The sequence below is a fragment of the Scyliorhinus canicula genome, chromosome 4, assembly GCF_902713615.1.
Source record: "Scyliorhinus canicula chromosome 4, sScyCan1.1, whole genome shotgun sequence".
Taxonomy (NCBI): domain Eukaryota; kingdom Metazoa; phylum Chordata; class Chondrichthyes; order Carcharhiniformes; family Scyliorhinidae; genus Scyliorhinus; species Scyliorhinus canicula.
Window position 1 is genome coordinate 213,441,876 of NC_052149.1, and position 19,056 is coordinate 213,460,931.

Below are 19,056 nucleotides of genomic sequence, written 5' to 3' on the forward strand. Positions count from 1 at the left end.
CCATCGGGTGTAGAGGTGAAGTGACCACGTCAAATCCAACGGGCAACGTGCCCTCGCATACCCGCCTACCCCTGCCCCTGCTGCAAAAGTAGCAGAGGCTAGTGGGTTTTGGGAAGCCCGACTATCCATGGACCAATTGGGCCCATAAGTGGATAGCCAGCAGTAGGAGAGACCCAACACCACGGGCCCAGTCCAACGGCTTTCCTGGTGTGGGCTGGTGGCGAGCGGGGCACTGGGCCCAATGAAGGGCCAACCAGATGTAACCCCACCAGCTTTTGTGCTGTACAATGGCCTCTCTATCCCAGCCACCACTCTCCTCAAACTTCTTGCCTTCCAGAGAAAAGCTGATCATTGGCATCTTGAAGATACACTTCCATTGCCTTAACCAATCTGATTGTGCCTTCAGATATGATCCAGCCAGGGTGTCTCATATTGGCCTAGAAGTGGATACGGGGAGTTGGGAAACTTTCCAATTCACTCCACCTGCCTTGGAAGGACGTTCCTTCCAAGTCAGCGGCCAGGATTCACCAATATCGCGGCCAAATGTTGACGCCGGCGTCAAAACCGGTGCGAGCGACGCTGGCGTCAATGGGCCTCCAGACCCAGGAATTCTCCTCTTCTTCGGGGGTTAGAACGGCGCCGGAGTGCTGTGCGCTGCTCTGGCGCCGAAAGCCGGCCCTACACGTCCGGCGCTGGTGCGTGCATGCATGCTATGGCTGGCACGGGTCTGCACATGTGCGCCACGGCCGTCTCCGCACCGGTGCATGCGTGTGATTGCCGTCTCTGCGCCAACTCCCGGGCAACATAGCGGAGCCCTACAGGGGCCCGGCGCAGAGGAACATAGCCCCCCCCTCCCCCCGGAATGAGCATGCCCCCTTCCCATGCGTGGCCACCATGGAGGGCCCCCCCCCCCCCCCCGCGGAGTCAGATCCCCCTCACCAGGACGGCCCTCGCAGCCAGGCCGCTGAGGTCCCGCTGGGTGGGACCAGATGTAAACCACGCCGGCCGGACTCAGCGAGCACTCGGCCTGTCGAGCGCTTTCAACGGCCCCCGCGCTTTCAACGCGGGCACGATTGCCACCGATTCTCCAGTCGCCAGAGAATCGGCGGCTCGGCATCGGAGCGGCGTGGCGGGATTCTCACACCCCACCGCTGATTTTCCGAACCGGCATGGGCTCACAGAATCCCGGCCAGGATCTTCATTGTTGAGGGCCGAGTGTGAGCAGGAGTCGGACCAGCTGAACCAGGAAAGTGGGTGGATGTAGCCACTGGCTGCTGGGCACAGAAACAGCTGTTTAAAAGGCCCACCAATGCAACAGAAAGTGCAAGGCCTTCCAGCCCTCACTCTGCACACTCCCTTCACCCTCCAAACAATCCCCATACCCCATCGATGCTGCCTATGCCAGTTTCTGCCATTCCACCCACCCTCTATATTCCATCATGCCGTCTATAACAAGCTCTGACATTTCCATGTCCATTAACCCACTACATTATTCCTAGAACCAATGGAAACCACAGTATTAAGTAGGATGATTTTTTTTTTAAATTTGGAAATATATAATCCATTGATAAATTTCCCGCATGCTTAAAAAAACACCTGGAGAAGCTAATAAAAGTGTCAATCATCCGGGCCCTTAGAAATTTCAAAATACAAAGACCAATAACACTTGAAACTACTTGGCTTATGTCAACAGATATAGTGAAATTGGCCACAGAGATATCAGCAAGCCTGAGCTGTCAAATCAAACAATATTCCTCTGGGGATCAGATATTCTGTATTCTAATAGACTTTTGTGCTTTCAGCCAAGCATATTTAATGATGCTCCATTCTCAATTACACCCAACATGTGAGGGTGGTTGACATCTCAGTAATGCAACTGGCCACTTGCTCCATTAATGTCAGGCAGAACCATGGGTCCTCAGTATGCTCAGCTGTTGTGCCCGGTGTTGCAAATAGAGTTAGAGGTCTGATACGCAGCTTTCTTTTACCACTTGTCTTTCTGGACGTTATCGAGCCATTGAAACATTACCAACATTGAGACCATATTATTTGTGTCAGTGCTGTATTAACCTTCGTTGCCATTTCCATCTAGCTTTTGGTTTCTCTGCGCAATTTCTTCTGCAATATATTTTTATCTATCAGCAACTGTCTCAGTGAGGTCCTATGAGAGCCATCTGAGAACATTGGTGCCACTCATGGACATCTGGCTGCACCAACATTGGTCCTTTAAATCCCCTCCTGTGTCATCCCAACTCATAGCTGCTGCTCACTTTTTCAAAGTACATGCGGTCACTAGTCCCATCTCCAGGCCACTCCTGGCATGGTTAATTGAACTTCATCTCATTCCCAGGCCAAATAGCCACTTTACATTTAAATTGTTAGTGATTTGACCTAGGGTTAGGACCTTGTTCCCCATTCCTCTCTAACTCGGAGATTTTATCTTCAAGGTTTCTTGAGTTTGAATTTTCTATGTGCCTTCTGAGGATGGCTTCTAATAAATATAATCAAGTTGACTGGTGAAAATAATGGGATAAAATTTAGCATTTAGTACCCATTGCTGAAGTTGAATGTTTCCCTCAACTTGTTATGTCTCAATGTCGTAGCTGTTCAGAATTTTTTTCTAACTTTATCTGACAATAATTTTAAATGAAAATTAAATAGTTAAATAATATTTTGACCAGTGTTTAAAGAACAATAATTTAATTGAATCCATCCGTTTTTGTATTTTGTCATTGAAATGTTCTTTGAGGAAATACGTGTAACAATGGGTTGAAATGTGTTTGGTAATTATCACGTAAAACAGTTGTGACTTAGGAAATGTGTAAGGAGTAGACAACTGCTGCAACTGCCTCAAGAAGCAATGGCCCAGATCTTCAAACCGATGGCAATGATCGGAAAGCCGCTGCGCTTGGAAATTTTCCCCGACTCAAAACTATTGTGCATTTCTTCCGGGGTCTTCTTCCGGGGTCTTCTTCCAATTCCGGCTTTTACAGAAATGTGCAGCACAGCACACGTGGAGCTCCGTGGAGTAGAACAAAGGGAATACAAGACACACCTTTTTTAATGGCACGAGACGCCACATGGTAAATTTAAAGGTCCAGTCCTAATGTTAATGAATGGATGAGTGAATGATTGAGTGGATGAATGAGCGAATGGGTAGAGTAGGTGGGTGGGTAAGTGGGTAGGGTGGGTAGATGGGCAAGTGAGTATGTGGGTAAGGTGAGGTAGATGGATAGGTGGGTAAGCGCGTAGTTGAGCAGGTGAGAACAGTGAGAAAATGTGTAGGTAGATGATGTGGGTGAGGTTGGTAGGTGGATGATGTGGGTGAGCGGATAGTCAGGTGAGGGTCAGGAGCTAGTTAGGTCAGATCGGGCAGTTAGTCAGGTCGAGGGTGTAGTTGTGGTTTGGGGGTAGTTGGATAGTTGTAAGGGGAGTTGGGTTGGGTTGGAGGGGTGGTCTGGTCTGGCCGGGGGGAGCTGCGTGGCCAGTGGTGTAGTCAGTTTGGGGGGTTAGTCAAGTTGAGGAGGTAATAGGGTCAGAGGGATAGTTGGGACAGGTCGGGCAGGTAATCAGATGGTTGAGGGGATAGTTGGGTTATATCAGGCCGGAAGGGATAGTTGTGTTGGATCAAGTCAGAGAGTAGTCGAGGGTTGGGCTTTTCTGGTTGGGGGCATTGTTGTATGATCAGCGAGTAATCGAGGGGTTCAGAGAGAGTTATGGGGTGTCAGTTGTGCAGTACACCTAGTGTTAAATTAGCCTTTAATCTCTCTAAGATTTTCTGGGTAACTACCCCAGGGGAGCACTACGGAGCTGTCCAACCTCTCCGACTCTAGTTCAAAGTAAGAGACATTTGCACCGGGTGCCATGGGGTGGAGAAAGTGGCCATTGGAGGTTGAAACTGCCTAGGAAATTCCCAAATAGACCTGCACTTTAGGACTTCCACGATGTCCTGATATGCTTATTCAGTTGTATGCCTGGGGCGGGATTCCCAACCCCCTGCCGGGTCGGAGAATCGGCAGCAGGCGACGTGAATCCCGCCCCGCCGCTCAGATGCCAGCTGCCGAATTCTGCCGGTTTTTGGGCGGGTCGGGGATTGTGCTGCTCCGTTCGGGGGCCATTGTCAGTGCCCCCCCCCCCCCACCGTCGATTCTCCGGACCCCGCCGGCGTGAAATGGACAAGGTCCATATCGGCGGACCTGGCTTTGAGGTTGGCCTGCAGAGCCCTCGGGGAGTGGTGGGGGAGGGTGGGGGGCTGGTGGATCCGGCCCTGGGGAGGCCCCATGAAGGCCTGGCCCGCGATCGGGACCCACCGATCTGCGGGCGTGCCTGCGCCGTGGGGGCACTCTTTCCCTCCTAGCCAGCCTGTGTAAGACTCTGCGATGACCGACGCGGCGAAGAAACCTCCTGCGCATGTGCCAGAACACGCTGACGCTCCTGCGCATTCGCCAACTCGCGCCGGCGGAGGCCCTTCGGCGCTGGTTGGCGTGGCGCCAACTCCTCCAGCGTCGGCCTAGCCCCCAGAAGTGCGGAGGGTTCTGCACCTTCCGGGCGGCCCGACGCCGGAGTGGTTCACGCCACTCTTTGGCGCCGGTACGGCCCTCCCCGCCGGATGGCGGAGAATCCCGCCCCTGGTTTCCAATGATCAGGAGATCTTGGCCCAATGTTGGTATAAGGAATTAAAGACTCAACAAGAGTCAGGGATGTATGGTGGAACAGTGGTTAGCACTGCTGTCTCACAGATCCAGGGTCCTGAGTTCAATTCCGGCCTCGGGTGACTGTGCGGAGTTTGCACTTTCTTCCGGTGTCTGTGCGGGTTTCCTCCAGGTGCTCCGGTTTCCTCCCACAGTCCAAGGTGTGCAGGTTAGGTGGACTGGCCATACTAAATTGCCCCTTAGTGTCAAAACAAAAAGGTTAGGTGGGGTTACAGGGATAGGTTGAAGGCGTAGGCTTAAACAGGGTGCTCTTTCCAAGGGCCAGTGCAGACTTGATTTGCCGAATACCCTCCTTCTGCACTGTAAACTCTATGATTGTATGAAAAGAGCTATATTCAAATACACAGTATTCTCTTATGGACCGACTTTATTCTTATCTGGATGAGGTAAGGGAGAAAGCAAAAGAAAAAAATGAATTGACTGAAGCCAATCAAATTGCACTGTTAAATGTTATCCAATTAAGCTACCTGCTAACACTCTAGGATTTGTAAGTTACTTGCTGTTACTATTATAAAGCTATTGGCATCGTTGGTTGCCTGATGTAAGTGTCATTAAGCTATTGGCGCTGTAGGCTATCTGATGTGATTGTTATGTAACTATTGTTCCTGAAACCCTCCTGTTGTGATTATTACAAAGGCTAGAACATTTCTCATTGACTTTGCTCTTAGTAAGCTGGAACAGTTTAAAAGAATTTTATATTTTGAAAAAGTTGACTTCAAAGAGATGTTGTGGACAATGGAATCATAGATAATGGGTGGAAAAGGATATTTAAGGAAAGATGTTGAGTTGAGTTGTGGTAGCTGTGTGGGGGAGATGGCCTGAGACCAGTTCTTTGCTGAGAGAAGGTGTGGAATCTGAAATAGCCATCCAGTCAGACCAGAACAGTCTTCATTTCAGAAAGCCGCTGTGTTTTTGTATTTTCTTGGATTTCCACAGCAGAGTGGAAGTGTTTGAGGAATCGTATGGCAAACCTTTACTAAAGTGACAGATATTTTTGCCTTGGATAATATTACTTTGTATAGCTAAAAATCTATACAGGATTGTTGCCAAGTAGTTTACCCGTGTTCTGACCAAATGGATTTTTGGGGGGATGTTTTGTAAGACTGTTTTAGCTGTGTAGCTTTAATTCTATATGCTTAAGGTTTTTTACTTTTTAATAAATCATTCATTTCTTTTTAATTCTAAAAGTGTTGCTGCAGCTTCTGGGATCAGTAACTTTTTTTCTCATTTTCACAATGTGAAAAAACAATTATGATCAGCAAGACAAATTTGCCTCTAGGATTTGGCCTGCTCAGCAAATAACATTGTGTGGTCGTAGCGACTGGAAATATGTGCCACAAATAAGATTGCAACACGTTACAATGTTCCAGGTCAACAATTCAGATTTTTATAAGGCTGTTTGGTGCTTCAGCTATCTGTTTGATTTTTCTTTGGAACACTCACTATAAACATAAGGATTTGAAATCATGAGTTCATATTCCTTGAGTCTACATCTGAAAAAATATAATCCTTAAGTGTCCTGCGTCTTAAAACTCTTATTTTACTCTTGCTCTACAGAACTATTTGTGATAACCCGCACTATAAATTCCTATCCTTTAACAGGATTTATTAAAAGCTCTTCCAGTTGTTATGCTATATTCTACAACCATATTGTTGAACGGGTTTGTTAAATCGGTCTTATTAAGTTGTTCAGAGGCTTGTAAGATTGAACAGTATGGTTTAGTGGTAACAAATAACTATTTATGTATGGACAAAGCATAGTCCAAATTAGGAATTAACTTCATGCTGATTCCTCCTTAATTCTCTCCATACAACTTAGTCTCCTGTTTACTGTCATGTGTCTCTTAACATCATACTGTGGATGGTGCTGTTTCCCAGTCCCGCATTCATCCTTGCTATGCCAAACACCCTTATACTATACAAATCGCAAAACATATATCAGCTCTGGGCGCCTGACTAAATGCGGGGAAGACCAATTTGTTCTGAGTGAATTTAACAATGAACGTCTGATCTAAGTTGAAGTTCATGGTGAATGCTTTGCTGTGTCTATATGCTCAGCAAACAAAAGTCTGTTTAAACTGGGCACTGCAGCAAACAGCCTCCAGAGTCTTATTTAAAAAGAGCTTCTAATTGTAACTGTAACATCGTTTTCTGATAAAAGCAGGGTGATTTCTCCAGCAAGATATAGTGAGGGGATGATAGTTACATAGAAATTATGTGCGGAAAATCAATCCCAATCTTTTGCAGCAGTGTGATCTCCGGATGCATTGACAGGGGAGAATTAACCAATCATGTCTATTCTGGACAGGGATATCAGTACGCTGTATGTAGCCTTATTTGCATTCTGTGAAGTTGATTACATTTGCTGCATTCTTGTCGAATATGTTATTTGAATTGAGAGTTAGATTAAGATAACTGAGTGAATCATAAGTCTAAATGCTATCAAATTTGCAATTTTGTTTGCAAATGAAAGGCAATGTGAGTTGTGACAGGCTGGGAAGTGAGGATCTGTTGCAGGTAGGGTTTGTCCTGAGTGAGATCTGGTGGACGCTGTGCTGTAATTGCAATGTTATTATTCTCGCTTTAGAATTGGAAGGCTATGCTTAACAAAACAAGAATTCTCTTGAGAAGTAAGATTCAGTTGCATGTTTTAAAAAAAATCACCATCAAGTAGACACAAATTTAACAACTTACTCTCAGTAACATCACAAATCTCTTCATTTATGGTTAAGAAGCCGTGCAATGTATAATGTGCTATAATTAATTGAGAGTTCTCATAATACAGCTCATATTAAAAAATACATATTTTTTGTCAATACGCTATTTAAGATTAGCGTGGGTAGCATGGTGGCACAGTGGTTAGCACTGCTGACTTGTGGCTCCAGGGACCCGGGTTCAGTTCTGGCCTCGGGTGACTGTCTGTGTGGTGTTTGTTCGTTCTCCCCGTGTCTGCATGGGTTTACTCCGGGTGCTCCAGTTTCCTCCCACTTTCTAAATATGTACAGGTTAGGTGGATTGGCCTTGACAAATTGCCCCTTAGTGTCCTAAAGGTTAGGTGGGGTTATGGGGATAGAGTGGAGACGTGGGCTTAAGTAGGGTGCTCTTTCTGAGGTCCGGTGCAGACTTGATGGGATGAATGGTCCCCTTCTGTACTGTAATTCTGTGATTCTATGATCAAGAGTTCCAATATGCCACAGTGCGCAAGAGAACATATCCCACAAATACCCACATTCAACCACAGCCTTCTGCCGATTAGGTTTTGATGGATGTAAAATAGCAGACTTGAACTGTGACTAGAATGTGGCAAGGTGTTTGCAATTCTAATTAGTATCCACAAAATTCTGGATCCTCCTCAGCTATGTATAAACTCCAGCGAGAATCTGGATTTCTTTGTGTTTTCAGTAGGGTTAATGTGTATTCTGAAGGCACAGAAATAGTGTTTATGATGGATTGTACTTATAACAATAACAGACCACTGGATGGGAGCTTTTAGGGACTAGATTTTAGAAATATAACTGAAACATATCACCATTGTTTCAGAAACCCAGCTTCAGACTGTTTGAAAGTGATCAGGCTGATTTCCCTGCTGCCAAGAGAAACAACATGTTTCTATCCATGAGTCTCATTTAATAATTGGGCTAGTGAAAGAAACCCATTATAATTCAGTTTAATAAAAATCAAAACATTTTCAATGGTCTCTTACTTTTGTGAGGATACAAGGGAAAGAAGTAGGAATAGGTTTGGGCCCTTCATGGTGGCGGGCCCCCCGCGGCGATTCTCCGGCCCGCGATGGGCCAAAATCCCGCCGCTGACAAGCCTCTCCCGCCGGCGTGGATTAAACCATCTCTGATACCGGCGGGATTGGCGGCGCAGGCGGACGCTGGGGTCCTGGGGGGGGGGGGCCGCGGGACGATCTGACCCTGGGGGCTGCCGCCACGGTAGCCTGGCCCGCGATCGGGGCCCACCGATCAGCGGCGGGCCTGTGCCGTGGGGGCTCTCTTTTTCTTCCGCCTTCGCCATGGTCTTCACCATGGCGGACGCGGAAGAGACCCCCTCCCCTGCGCATGCGCCGGAATGACGTCAGCAGCAGCTGACACTCCGGCGCATGCGCGGACTTACGCCAGTCGGCGAAGTCCTTTCTGCCCCGGCTGGCGTGGCGCCAAAGGCCGTTCACGCCAGCTGGCGGAGCGGAAACCACTCCGGTGTGGGCCTAGCCTCTCAATGTGATGGCTTGGCCCCTAAAGGTGCAGAGAATTCCGCACCTTTGAGGGAGGCCCGACGGCGGAGTGGTTGACGCCACTCCAATACGCCGGGACCCCCCGCCACGCTGGGTAGGGGAGAATCCCGGCCCATATCTGACATGTACGTCAATTTAATTTACCTATCATTGTTTCATAGCCCTTGAGATCCCTTGAGAGACAAGCATTGAAGTGTTGAGTGATCTGTATTAAGTGTTTCAATTGACCAAATTTCCACCGCCTTTTACATAAAGAGTTCCAGATTAAGGTCTCCTTTTACGTGAATAAGGGCGTCCTGATTTCAAGTCTAAATTACCCCACTCTAATTTTAAAATGGTATCCTTTTGGTTCAGTATTCCCCCAAAATCCGCTTTAGCAAGTCCCTTTCACGTTTTAACTTCCATAATTAGACCGCTGCTCACTGTGGAACATGGAGCAGAGAAGGTCATTTTAACCTGCCAGGTGTGAAACCCATCTGTTTGGGTAGAACGGTTTTACATTATGTCTAATGTTACTTTCCATGGAGTGTAAAACCAGGGATTATAAAATCATAAGAAATAGAAACAGCAATAGACCAATCGGCTCCTCATGCCTGCTCTGCCATTCAATAAGATCATGGCTGAGGGTGATGGTGGCCTCAACTCCACTTCTCTGCTTGTCCCCCATAACCGTTGATTCCCTTGTCAATCAAAAATCTGTCGAACTCAGACTTGAATATATTCAATGATCAAACCTGCACTTCCCTCTGGGGAGAAAATTCCAAAGATTAACAAACCTCTGAATGAAGAAATTCCTCTTCCTCTTCGTCTTAAATCAGAGGCCTCTTATTTTTAAACTGTATCCCTAGTTCTAGATTTCCCCACGAATAAACATATCTCCTCAGCATCTAACCTTTAAATCCCCTCAGATTACTATATGTTACAATAAGATCATCTCTCATCCCTTTCAACTCCAATGGGTACAGGCTCAACCTGCACAATCTTTCCTCAACAGACAGCCCCTTCACCCAGGAATCAGTCGAGTGAACTTTCTCTGAACTGTCTCCATTGCAGGTATATCCTTCCTTCAGTGAGAAGACCAAAACTTTACACAGAACCCCAGGTGGGGTCTGCTCAATGCCCCGTACTGCTGTAGCAAGAATCTCCCACTTTTATACTCCACCCATTGCATTGGACCCCTCACAGTTTCCTTCATAATTCTCTCCTGTACCTGCATGCTAACTTTTTGTGATTGATTTATGATAATGCCCAGATCCCTCTGCACTGCAGCAGTCTCCCCCAATTTAAATAATATTCTGCTTTTCTATTGTTCTTGTCAAAGTGGACAACCTAACATTTTCGCACATTATACTCCATCTAACAATTTATTTTCCGTGTCACTTAACCAATCTATATTCCTCTGCAGACTCTTTATATCCTCCTCAGAGCTTGTTTTCCGACCTACCTTTGTATCCTCAGCAAATTTGACTACAATGCACTCAGTCCCTTCAACCAAGTCATTAATATAGATCGTAAATAGTTAAGGCCCCAGTTCAGATCGCTGTGGCACTCCTCTAGTTATAGTTGGCCAACCCTGAAAATGACCCATTTATCCCAACTCTATTTCCTGTGAGTTGGTCAGTCTATATTAATTTATTACCCCAACACCGTGATCTCTTATCGTGTGCAGTAATCTTTTATGTGCCACCTTATTGAATGCCTTTTTGAAATTCTTTTTTTATTTATTTTTTAAATTTAGAATACCCAATTCATTTTTTCCAATTAAGGGGCAATTTAGCGTGGTCAATCCACCTAGCCTGCATATCTTTGGGTTGTGGGGGTGAAACCCACACCGACAGTGGCCAGAGCCGGGATTGAACATGGGACCTCGGCGCAGTGAGGCAGCAGTGCTACTCACGGTGCCAGCGTGCTGCCGCCCCCCTTTTTTTGAAATTCAAAAACGCTACATGTACTAGATCCCTTTTATCCGCCCTGCTTGTACATCCCCAAAGAGCACTAATAAATTTGTCATTCATGATTTTCTTTTCACAAAACCATGTTGACTCTGTCTGATGGTATTATGATTTTTTTAAATGTCCTGCTACTACCTTCTTAATAATGGATTCTGGTATTTTCCCAGTGACTGGGAAATTAACTGGGCTACACTTTTCTGTATTCTAACTCCGTACTTTCTTAAATCATGGTGTTCCATTTGTAGTTCTCCAAACCACTGGCATATTTGCAGAAAGGGGAATTTGGAGGATTATGACCAATGCATCCATTTATTTCTGCAGCCACTTCCTCCAAGGCCCAAGGCTGTAGATCATCAGCCTGTAGACATAGAATTTACAGTGCAGAAGGAGGCCATTCGGCCCATCTAGTCTGTACCGGCTCTTGCAAAGAGCATCCTACCCAAGGTTAACACCTCCACCCTATCCCCATAACCCAGTAACCCCACCCAACACTAAGGGCAATTTTGGACACTAAGGGCAATTTATCATGGCCAATCCACCTAACCTGCACATCTTTGGACTAGTTCCATTAATTTTTCTAGTACTTTTCATCCACTAATCATTACTCTTTCATGGTATGGGAGTGACTCTGGTGAGGTTGACATTTGTTGCCCACCCACAGGAAATGAATAGCTTGCCAAGGCCAGTTTAGAGATTGGTTAAATGTCAATCAAATTGTTGTGGATCTGGTGTAGACCAGACCAGGTTAGGATGGCAAATTTCCTTCGCTAAAGGGCATTAGTGAACCAGATGGGTTTTTAAACAACAATTTCATGGTAACCATTGCAGAGACTAGCTTTCAATTCAACATTGATGAATTGAATTTAAATTCCACTAGCTGCTGTGAAGGGATTTGAACCCTGTCCCCAGGCTGTTAGCCGGGGCTTTCGGATTACGAGTTGAGTGGCATTGTCACGACACCACCATCTCTGCCTAAACTTTTAACCTCCTTTCACTTCCTTTTCCTCTCCTGATTCTCTACCATTCCTGGCAAGCTTTTTGTGTCTTCAACCTTGAAGACAGATACAAATTAACCTCATCAGTTACCATTAGCCAGGTTAGGTTAAAATTATTGCTATGATCCAGAAAGTCCAAAGTAGAGATAATTAAAAATGACAAATTCTCCATCATTTTGGGTTAAAGGCCATGAGAAACATCTCCTTTCTTTTCATTGAATGATATTTTTTATTCTGCAGATGTCACAGGAACAGTACTTGACTCAACGAAACAACATCCAGACCTCAGAAAACCAATATGTCTACAAATTCGGGATTTACGGCTGGCGAAAGCGGTGCCTTTATTTTTTTGTCCTCCTCTTGATGATTCTGCTGCTGTTGAATCTCGCTCTGACAATATGGATTCTGAAGGTCATGAATTTTACAAAAGTGAGTAGCCTTTAAGAAAGCTAATCAGAATAAAAGATTTTTAAATATGCAAGGGACGTATAGTGATTTCTCTGATGAATGGTTTATTACATGGACCATCACAGCCGTGGGTCAAGGAAGATCCTGAATTAAAAGTTCTCATTACAATGAAAGCCTACTGCCAAGCAATGAAGTATTTCTATACAAACTCTCACCGTGAAGAATATACCGAGATAATTTTACAAATATTTAAATTACATAGAAAGGAACGATTTTGGGCATGATCTAATCGAATTGCAATAGAGTCCCGTGTTGAACTAGTTTAGCCGGGTGTTTCCCGGTGCTCGCAGTGCTGAGAAAGACCATGCTCTTGAACGGGGCACTTGCAATCCGGGGCCTCAATGGGGAACGCCCCGCCAAGGCTGCACTTAATCCTGTTTCCTGAGGAGCTCCGTTCACCACAATCCCTTAGTACAGACCACCCCCCATCCGGGGCAAGCCCTGATCCCTGGCACAGACTCAATGCCAGCCTGGCATTGCCACCTGGACACCCTGGCAGTGTCAGGCTGGCACCCAGGTGGCATTGTTGGGTATCAGATTGGTAGTGCCAGGGTGCCACCCTGACCAGAGACCTCCCAGGGGTCTACTACCCACTGGGAGACTGCCCGAAGTGTCATTCCACCTGGTCCCCATTTGCAGGGACCAATACTAAATGGCACTTGGCACAGATCTCCGAGGCAAAGGGGTTAGATCCCAAAGTGTCGGGCAGATCAGGCGAGCTGTATTTTAGAGTGAGCGTAGCTGTTCACTCTAATATGCAGATTTGCCAAATACTGATCCCGCCCCCAATGGGCAGGATCCAGATTGTGACGTCTTGCAAGATCCCATTGGATTTCACGTGGCCAGCTGAGTAAACACCGGAAGAGATGTCTCCCGGCATCTACCAGCCGCGTTGCGCTCCCATTCAGGTGGGATGTGGCCAGTAGATCGCACTCATAATCTTCAATCTGATAGTCCCTCTCTAAATGAAATCATGGGCTCTGATAATGTAGATCATCTTGTTTCACTAAGTGGGTGGCTAGTCCATCAATGTGACCTCTGATACTATAATTTAAACCGTAATTGCAATTCAACCGTTGTAAAGCAATGACACTTTGGAAATGACGGGTTTGGCTTTGTATGGCTTTTAGGGAGCCACTTGATTGCTCCAAAAGCCAGTCCAGTCCACTTTGATGACCTGGGCCGGGATTCTCCTCTACCCGGCGGGGCAGGGGGTCCCGAGAAGTCTCCGCACCTTTGGGGCGGCCCGACGCCGGAGTGGTTTATGCCACTCCAACACGCCGGGACTCCGCACATTTAGGGGCCAAGCCCTCGCATTGAGGGGCTAGGCCCGTGCCGTAGTGGTTGGCGCTCCGCCGGCTGGCGTGAACGGCCTTTGGCACCACGCCAGCAGGGGTTGAAAGGACTTCACCGGCTGGCGTCAATCCACGCATGCGCTGGAACGTCAGCGGCTGCTGATGTCATCCCAGCGCATGCGCAGGGGAGGAGGTCTCTTCCGCCTCCGCCATGGTGAAGACCATGGCGAAGGCAGAAGAAAAAGCATGCTCCCATGGCACAGGCCTGCCCGCCGATCGGTGGGCCCCGATCGCGGGCCAGTCCACCGTGGGGGCACCCCCCAGGGTCAGATCGACCTGCGCCCCCACCAGGACCCCAGCGCCCGCCAGCGCCGCCAATCCCGCCGGTCAGGTAGGTGTTTTGATTCCCACCGGCGGGAGAGGTTTGTCAGCGGCGGGACTTCGGCCCATCGCGGGCCGGAGAATCACCACGGGGGGCCCGCCGACCAGCGCGCCGCGATTCCCACCCCCGCCGAATCTCGGATGGCGGAGAATTCGGGACACGGCAGGAGCGGGATTGATGCCGGCCCCGGGCGATTCTCTGACCCGGCGGGGGGTTGGAGAATCCCACCCCATGTTTCATTGATATAGGACTGGTGAGTTGCAGGTGAGAATCGAGTGCCCTGTTCAGACTGCAACAATATTGGATAGTCCCAGATAACCCTGGCACCAGGTAGATAGTGAATCCAGGGGAGGTCCATTCTTGGTAGGATGAAAGCTTTGTATGGCAATTTTGTTGAGTTTTTGTCGAGCCCAGAGTATTAATCATCCTTCCTTCTGTAATAAAAAAAACTTAACTTCCGGTCTCCTCTTTGCTGGAATACGGATCATACATCCCTGATTTACATATTAGAAAGATCTACTGCATGACTCCATTGGCCCTTGCAGGTTAGCATTGGCTGGATTGAGAGTGAGTTGAGTTAATAAGCTTTTCCCTGCCATCTTAGGGGTACAGCTGTCTTGTTTCTGCCGAGTTGCACCAGTGAAGAATCTTTCTCTCAGTACTTTTGTGCTGGGAATTCAATATTTATTCATGTTACTCAATAAATTAGTTTATCTTTACAAGAAGACTATTGTTCATTTCACCAACTCGGCTGGTTCAAAAGAGCAATATATCTATTACGCAAGGTAATATAACACTGACCTCTCTTCCTATCTTGGCACCGGCTTTTCCTGGGTTTAACTGTAAAAGACCTTGGGATATATTTTACTTTTAAAGCACATTTATACCAACACCATCTCTTCCCCCAGCTCCATTTCCTCCTCAATTGGGTCCAATTGCTTCCAGTTTTACTCTGTTGATTCGGTAATTCAAACTTTGGTTTCTTACCAAAAACGGGCTGTGATTATTTGCGTTTAATTAATTCCTGCTTTTGAAGAAATGAAAACTGTCTGAATCATAGGCTGAGTCTGCAAGGCAGAATTGATTTTATATAATGTGAACTGATTACTGATAATTAAAAGCTTTTACTATGTCTGAATTATTTACTTCAGATTAATGTTGCTTATGAGTAATGATGTTTTACCCATTATTTAACCGTTTTATAAAGGTGCCTTAATAGAGAAGAATAATCTGTAACTGTTTGTATGAAACTTTAATTAGGCAATGCTGATAATGCTTTTAATGGGAGCATTGGTAAATGCAGTTAATGGCGTTTAATTGTGTATTGTTAATTACCTGTCCCTGTGGATTGCATATTTTTGGTGTGATGGGCCACATACTGATTCATTGCAAATGACACAAACTGCTCTGCAGCTTTTCCTATGTTGCATGGAGGGAGGCTGCATTCGGAGCTTTATGGTCTATGAAGGCAGTTATTGGAACCAGTTTGTAATGCTATTGTACCTGTCTCAAAGCCCCTCACTGATGGTGATGAATGGCAGTTAATACACATCCTTCCAGCAGAGCTGTCTTTTCCTTTGGCTTGTCCCATGCTCTATCTTTCTTCTCTCCCTCCTATTTTTATTCGGGCATTTATCTTGCCTACCACAGTCCATTCTGTTTGCATTTTCTGGCGATCTTGACCAATGTTTCGTGCAGCAACCCAAAGATATCCACATAGGTTTGCAGGCAGACCAAAATAAAGAGCCCAAAAGTAAAAGAATTGGCGAGGGACTACAAAATTAATTTGAGGGTACATTGGTGTTGATGTGATACTATGGATATTGAAGGGCCTCATGGTGGCACAGTGGTTACCGCTGCTGTCTCACAGCGCTAGGTACCAGGGTTCAATTCTGGCCTTGGGTTACTGTCTGTATGGAGATTGCACGTTCTCCCCGTGTCTGCGTGGGTTTCCTCTGGGTCCTCCGGTTTCTTCCCACAGGTTAGTTGGATTGGCCATGCTAAATTGCTCCTTAGCTGTGCATGTTAGGTGGAGTTTCAGGGATACGGTGGGGGAGTGGGCCGAGGTAGGATTGTGTTTCAGAGGGTTAGTGCAGACTGAAAAAGCCAAGAAGCTCCCTCTGCACTGTAGGAATTCTCATAGATCATAATTACAGAATAAAGCGTATATGATGCCTTGTCCTCCTTGAAGAACCAAAGTAATCAGTATTATCAGCTCATTAGACAGTTCAAGTCATGAGTAATAAAAAAGTATTTAAAACAGTTGTCTGTGGCAAAGGAAGTACGTGAAATTAGATTCAGTCAAATAAATCTGAGGTTAGATGGCCATCTCATTAAAGATTGCACTGGCAAAAAAAATTGGGCAAAATTCAACATTAGCCAAACATCAGTCACAACAAGTTCTTGTTACTTCTTAGAAGCTATTGCGCTAACTCCTTCACGTAAGTGAAATTACTGTGCCAGCATTAAAGGACTCACTAGCTGGGTGACATTATCATTTTAAGGTGTCTTTAACTGAGGAATGCCCACTGCCACATTCTCCCTCCCATTGCTCACATCAGACACGTGGTAAGAGGTCAGCAACCACTAGTAATATTCCAGTTTTTTTGTACCCAAATCATAGAATCTCGACAGTGCAGAAGGAGGCCATTTGGTCCATCAAGTCTGCACCGAACCCTGGAAAGTGTACTCTACCGAGGCCCACACCCCGACCCTTTCCCTGTAACCCAGTAACCCCACCTAACCTTTTGGACACTAAGGGACAATTTATTATGACCAATCCACCTAACCTGTGCATCTTTGGACTGTGGGAGGAAACCGGAGCACCTGGAGGAACTTGTGTGAACATTCATCCCGACACCTCTGAGCTCACCCCCCAGGCACAGGTTTGCCTATTGACCTTGATAATATGCTGCCAGCTACAATGCGTTTGACCTGGGCAGGAGAGCAGGAGCAGCAAGCCCAATCTTTGATCTGAAATGGTTAACAGATGGAAAGGAGGAGGTCATCCTTCGGGGCTGCCCTTTGCCGATTGTGGGTGGGTTCGTTGGACTAGACCCCTCCCTTCCTACACACTCTCGCTCTTAAGCCCACCTTCTCCCCCCCCCCCCCCCCCCACCCCCCACACATTGCTCCTCTCCCTAAGCCTCCCAGCTCAAGACCCTGAATTTACCTGCTCCAGGCTTCTCTGTCCAGCTGCAGCCCCTGCAGCAATCCCTGCGCAATACTGAGTGTGTGCTGCTCTGTTGGAGGTGCTGTCTTTCAGGTGGAATGTTAAACCGAGGCACCAGCTGCCTACACAGTTCGATGCAAAGGATCGCGTGGCACTATTTCAAAGAAGAACAGGGGGCTCTGCAGCATCCTGGTTGATATTTGTCTCTCAATCAATATGACGTAAAATAGATTATCTGGTGATTATCATTCTTCAGGGGTTTTCACTGTGCATAATTTGGCTATTACGTTTCCCATGTTACAACAGTTTCTGTACTTCAAAAGTACTGCATAAATCAGTGCTGGGCAATCTGTGACCTGTGGGTAGTATGCAGCCAGTCATGGTTCTGCCTAAGGCCCGGGAGCCATTTGGCTGAGAGAGGGAGAGTGGAGTTTTCGAGAGTGAGAGCAGATTCGAGAGATTAAAAAACGTGAGAAAGAGCGAAACTTGAGAGTGAGCCAGGAGGATAAAAGGGCGTGAGAAAGACTGAGAGCGGAGCGGTTGGTTGGTTTTCCGCATTTACCTTTCAATACTTTTGCAACTTATTGCTAACTGTAAGGTTTATTCATAATCAAATTGTTATTACAGCGGTCATGAAGCTTATCGGGAGCAGTAGGGTTTATTAATTACAATAAGTAAAGGTAAATCAATATTGTTACGATATTGTTAGTATGTGGTCAATTCCAGCCCTACTTGACCCAGAGTCACAGAACAGTTGGAATTAATAAATAATTCTTAGAAAAACACCCAAAGTCTTTGGCCCTTGGCTGGCCAATAATGACAGTCACCAGGTTTGTAAATTTAAACACAATTAATTTTATTAATAACAATAACTATAACTAAAAATGCAGCAAATACAACTGGTTAATGACTATCTAATTCCTAATCTCCACTTTAACTTTCCCCTCCCACACTCTCACACACACAAGACAGAGAAACAAGCACAGAGGGGAGAAGAGGGGTGTAAAACAATAAGTTAAAGGGATAAAAGTAATTTGTTTCCGATGGTTATTTTCTAGCACACCTTTCTTCATTCCAGGCTTTCGGTTCGAGGATTCTGTTTCTGTAATGGGCTTTCACGGTAGATTCATTCAGGTCTTTGTACAGCTAAGCAGCTTTCCTGGAGAACCATAGCCAGCTGTTCTGGGCGTGACCGAGCTTGGCGGGGTTCTGGAAGGGGATTGCTGAAGTATTGTCAAAGTTTCTGGCTGGGAAGGGCACACCGAGCCCATGGGTAGCAATATCTGGGGTGTCGGAAGATCTGGGTGCTCAGATGGGGAGAGAGGCTGACGTGGTGGCCTTCACCTCCCTGCTAGCCCAGTGAAGGATCTTATTGAGTTGGTGGGATTCAGAGCTATCAAGGGTGGGGACATGGATGTGCGACCTGGTGGAATTTGTACACTTACAGATTATTAAGTTTGCCATTAGAGGAATGGATGAGGGGTTCTCCATGAGGTGGAAGCTGTTCATTGACCTTTTTAAAAGGTGCTAAATTGTCAGCAGGGTTTGGGGAGGGTGGGTGGGGGGGAGCGTCTTGTTTTTTTCCTCATTTCCAGTCTTTTCTTTGTTGGGGAGGGGAGGGGTCGATGGTTATTGCTGGAAAAAGGGGAGGTAGGAGGGAGTGGGAAAAATTAGCATTAGACATGTTACTACATTGTTGATGGTTTGTTGTGGTTCTTTGTGGCATTTTTGTTCTGTAGAAATGTGAAAATACCTCTAATAAACTATCTTTTAAAAAAAGAGCGGGAGCTTCTTTCCTCTGAGAGTCCAGGACTCCAACTGTCCTTCGTTGATTCTCTGAAAA

At 46.4% G+C, this 19,056-nt stretch overlaps 1 protein-coding gene across 7 annotated transcripts in view; it reads left to right on the top strand.

The window, feature by feature from the left end:
• Positions 1-19,056, top strand: part of sgcd (sarcoglycan, delta (dystrophin-associated glycoprotein)) — a 668,036-nt gene that overhangs the window by 449,938 nt on the left and 199,042 nt on the right. For 5 of the 7 annotated variants that reach the window (XM_038796037.1, XM_038796040.1, XM_038796038.1 and 2 more), the window contains one exon: positions 12,137-12,325. In XM_038796037.1, the coding sequence (XP_038651965.1) occupies positions 12,137-12,325 (189 nt within the window). Of the gene's footprint in view, positions 1-6,896; positions 7,036-12,136; positions 12,326-19,056 lie in introns of those variants that run through there. The other 2 variants (XM_038796034.1, XM_038796041.1) reach the window with 1 other exon arrangement.